The sequence below is a fragment of the Bombus bifarius genome, unplaced genomic scaffold, assembly GCF_011952205.1.
Source record: "Bombus bifarius isolate JDL3187 unplaced genomic scaffold, Bbif_JDL3187 scf7180000010190_frag, whole genome shotgun sequence".
NCBI lineage: Eukaryota > Metazoa > Arthropoda > Insecta > Hymenoptera > Apidae > Bombus > Bombus bifarius.
Genome location: NW_022885558.1, coordinates 2,514 through 7,238, shown reverse-complemented (window position 1 = coordinate 7,238; position 4,725 = coordinate 2,514). Strand labels below are relative to the sequence as shown.

Sequence of the window (4,725 nt, the reverse complement as noted above, 5' to 3'; positions counted from 1 at the left end):
GGTAAAGGGTAAGCGTCTTGTTCTGTGAGTTCATTTAGTTTCCTGAAATCGATAACTATCCTCCATTTCTGTTTTCCTGAGGCGTCTAATTTTTTCGGAACTACCCATACCGGAGAGTTATAAGGGGATTCGGATTCTTCTATAATATTTTTCTTCAACATGTCTCCTATTTGTCGCGAAATCTCGTCACGGTGACATTCCGGTGGTCTATACGATCGTGTGTTAATAATTTTGTCTTTGGTTAACGAAATTGTGTGCTGAGTTAAATTAGTACAGGGTAAAAGATCGGTTTCTAAATTAAAGATGTCAATATAATGGAGGATAATCTTTTCGATGGATTCACGGATTGGTTTTTCAATGTGATCTGTTCTCACTAGGCTTTTTAGTTTTGATACGTTGGAAAAGTCATGAGAATTTTGAATATTGCTAGAAATTTCAATGTTTTGCTCACCAGTGTTGATAAAACATACTTTAGTTGGTTTACCTTCCAAATAGATTGTTTGAACTCTGTTTTCTCCAGAAGTCAAATGTATTGGTTTCTGAAATAAAATGGTTTTGTTGTTTAATCGGATTTTGTCATTGGATATTGAATAGTTATACTTCTCGAAACATGGTAGCCCAATGATTCCGTCTTCGATAATAGGGAAATTGTTCGGTATTATGTGAAAAATGTGATTTTGTCCAAAAATTCGTTTCGTTACGTATTCGTTAGTTTCGTATTTGTCTCGTCCCATAGAAAATTTTTGTTTAGGCCCTATTTGTATCGCGTTGACAGTTTTGTTACGTTTCACCAGGTTTATCCCTGCTCCTGTGTCGACCAGAAATACTCGCTCTTCGGTTCGGGTTGACAAAGGTATTGCGAGTAGTCTTCCCGTGGCGATGTTGACTCGTATGTCTCGTACGGTTCGTCCATCTCTTGGTTCGATGTTGTTTCTTGTATTTCGTCTCATTCCTGGACTGCCTGAATCCTTGCGGGTGGTTGATCGCGCTGGATCGGTGGTAGAAAATTTTGACACTTTTTGGCAATGTGTCCCAGCTTTCCGCACTTGAAGCACTTCATCTGCGCGCGTTCAGCAGGTGATCTATTTTCTACTTGGTTAAACGTAGCAGGTTTCTGAGCTACTGGCGTGTTAGGCGATCTTGATGGTACATTAGATCGTCTTACCTGCATATGCTGGTTGTCGGGGCGATTACTAACCGAAGGTAAGCGATTACATGACCAATTAGGTTGTCGTTCTTCTCGCAAGTAGCGTTCTACATCGGCTGCCTTTTTTTCAGCTTCCGGAAGATTCAAGGGTTCACTGCTTAATAGTATTCGTCCTATGTCGCGTCTGAGTCCCTTTAGGTATACACGAACAGTCTTCTTCGTGATTTCTTCAGTCATAATTTTACGTGTTAGTGGTTGTGGGTACTCATTGGTTTCTGCGTGCAGCAAACGGTTGAGTATTCTTCTAAACCGAATATTAAAACTTTGCACTGATTCCTCGCGTCCCTGTCTCAACTCTCGTAATTGTTCTTGGTACTCATCCGAAGTCACTTGTGCTGCTAAGTTATTTCTCAGTGCGTCGTACAGATCACTGTAACACTCAATAGGAATGTTGCGAATACTTTGGGCTGCTTTCCCCACGATTTTTTTTCACTTTTATTGCTTTTAGCAATAGATCTTGCTCCATACAGCGATTCTTCATACTTCTCACTTCTTTGATGAAGTCTTCAACTCCTACATCATCATCTCCGTTGAGCGTTGCGATGTAGCGTATTGCATCCTTAGCTCGTAGAGTGGGAGGAGCGGGCGGAAAATAGCCTCTTTCTTCCACCTCGGGTTGTTCGATGTCGAGGTGGACAGGTGGGGTGTCTGGAGCTGCTAACCCTGACAGTTTGCGTGCTTTTGCCATATTCACGGTGCGATTGATTGCTGTCGACGCACTTTCATTGTCTTCGGTGATAATGGAAGCAAATTCATCGGTCGCAGGGGATCCGAACCCAGTCCGTAGCGCTGCGACGGTTTTTCCGAGATTCTCGATTTCTGCTGCCCTGTGTCTGTTCTCTTCGTCATTTTGCATAGACAAACGTAACATTTCCTCTCGTAAAAGGGCAATGTTCTCGATCTGTTTTTGAATACTGTCCCATATTGCTCGCAACATTGGGTCAGTTGAGGTTGAAGTTTGAAATTCGTTTGCCTTAGACATTATTGCGCTGATTTATAATTTTCAGCCGAAGACGAGTCTTGGCTACTGAAGCTAAATTTTCTTTCACGGTAACGTACAAAGGAATTCAGTTTACCTTTTATTGTTACTTCACTTGGTTCGCGATAGTTACTTTGTTGTTGCGGATGACCGTAGTCCCAAATAATTCGATCTTCCGTAGATGATGAATGTCTTTTGGTTTCCGAACAAACATTTTTCACTATCCTGGCAGGATCACCAAAATGTCACGTAAAATAACAAAATAAAAAAGGAATTTGAGGTAAAAAAATAAAAAAAGAAAACTTTATTTTTTTTCTAACATCAATACACTTTACAATCTACTTCCGAACTCTAGGCGTGACTTTCTAAGACTGACTCTTATGATTTTACTTTCGATCGGATCCGATTATTTTCTTTTTTCATCCCTCAACATCCCCACCGTCCATGCATTTGCTAGGCGTCCGCGATCGTTGCCACGTGCTCTTTCTTCTAGAACCTTCGGTGGAAGGACCGTTGGGATGTTGATGGTTCATTAGGCACTTCAGCGATATACATTGTCGCCGAGTGCCGCCACATCTTTATCTCTACCGTCAGTCCGTCGGATTTGAAGTATGCCGGTCGTGACATGCTCTTCGGGCCACACGTTTTATGATACAAGACCAGCAAAATGATCAATGTGTAATTTTACATATCTTACATTTTTTCCAAATGAAATATTGTTTTTATTAAACGTTTAAAACCTCAGGCAACATTTATTTCATCTGATTTCAGTTTTACAAATATATATCTATAATACATATCTGTATAAATTACGGTCTGGTTATATCAAACAGGGACCGACACTCGCTAGGGAAAACTGCCCAAAAATTGAATCGTAAAAACCAATATGAAAGACAACAAATTTCTCGTTCTGCGGAACAAATAGAAATGAGCAGAGTATCTTTATCTTTATCTGAGACATTCAAAGCGTATCACGCATACGCTAAACCTGAAGAAAACTTTTCTTGTCTTCCATGTTCATTTTTCCCTTTCCATTTCCGAACGGTTTCTTCTATATTTATTTATATGTTCGTGATTGATGCTATTGACAACATACAACTAAGGGGAAATACGAATAGTAATAAATAGATGTATAATTCATTATGCAATTTTATAGAATTAAATCTTATTTATCTTCAGATATAAAAACTATATTTACCAGCTGGAACACTAACGCATATGCAGTATAATATAATCTACTTAACAATCTCGTTTTAGTTATAATATGTGATTAATTCTTTTGCTATTTCGCTATAAACAGTTTCTTGTGCATACAATATTTTTTTATAGTATTCTAATATATTGTTAGATATTGTAAAGAAAGTAAAATACAGTTATTGAAGTTTGGGAACATTCAATGTTAACCTTGCTTCAAAAAATAATCTTTCGAATGAATGGGGAATAGATTTTTAGTATTATAGTTGGTATAATGTCATCATTGTTTACAATGTGTTAGAGTTAAAGAAATGAGACAAATTAATATTTCAGAAGCAAATTCAATATTTAAATGATGTTATTTTAAAATGGCAGATGATATGAATGTTCTTTTTATACGAGGAAATGGAAACGTATGTATGGTAATGGAAACGTAATGGTTTTAACATTATTTTAGTACAAGATTTTAGCATAATAGTAATTAACAGTATCCACTACCTTTTAGTCAATTTTTGAAAAATGACATATATGATAATTTGCAATAGTTTGATAATAAAATACTTGTATCAATATTAATAACGTATAATTTGCTATCTCAAAAGGATACAGACACAGCCAATGATAATGTTTGGGATGATAGTGCATTAATAGAAGCATATGATAAAGCAATAAATTTAGCAAAAGAAGAAGTTATCAAGCGAATGGGAATGGATGTTGGAAATTCTCAACCGAAAGAAAACCTACAAAATCTTAAGCAGCCTAAACACGCAAGTAAATTACACAAGGTTGTGATTTTGATAGAATATTACAAATTTGATACAGAATATTATTAATATATTGATTAAGAAGCAAATTATTTTATTTTGCTATTTACTTATATTTATTTGTATACACATCTTTTCTCTATAGAAATGGATCATAGGAGCACCTTATCGTGCAATATACTCAGAGGATGGAGAAATTTATGAAGCTATAATATCAAAAATTTACGAAAACAATGGCACGTGTTGAAGTGGTTACCACTTCTAAGAAAACTCTACATCTGGTCTTTTTTAGTTTTCTCAAGCACTGAAGCCATCGACAGCGTGTAGACAAAAGACTGCGACGAAGTCAGGCCATAAACAGTAGACAGGCGACGTTGGCTTCGGGGTTTTTCAGTTATTAGGTAACACAGCTAGCGTGCGGATCTGGACCAGCTCAAATTGTATTTTTACTTATTACACTTCTATTTAAATATATTTTCTACCTTACAATTTATCCACGTGTTTTCTCTGTTTACACACCGAATAACCTCAACAGGTTATGGGCCCAGGGCTGTAAATTGCAAGGTAGCGACGTGAAGTGA

General features: G+C 37.1%; 1 protein-coding gene and 1 pseudogene across 1 annotated transcript; one reads left to right on the top strand and one right to left on the bottom strand.

Moving 5' to 3' along the window:
- Positions 1-675: 675 nt before the first annotated feature.
- Positions 676-2,216, bottom strand: LOC117216128 (annotated as a pseudogene).
- A 1,155-nt stretch (positions 2,217-3,371) lies between these two features.
- On the top strand, positions 3,372-4,391 carry LOC117216127 (survival motor neuron protein-like). The gene is made up of 3 exons (XM_033462647.1): positions 3,372-3,802; positions 3,983-4,165; positions 4,290-4,391. The coding sequence occupies exons 1-3, from the start codon at positions 3,749-3,751 to the stop codon at positions 4,389-4,391; spliced, it is 339 nt and encodes a 112-aa protein (XP_033318538.1). The 5' UTR covers positions 3,372-3,748.
- Positions 4,392-4,725: the final 334 nt, after the last annotated feature.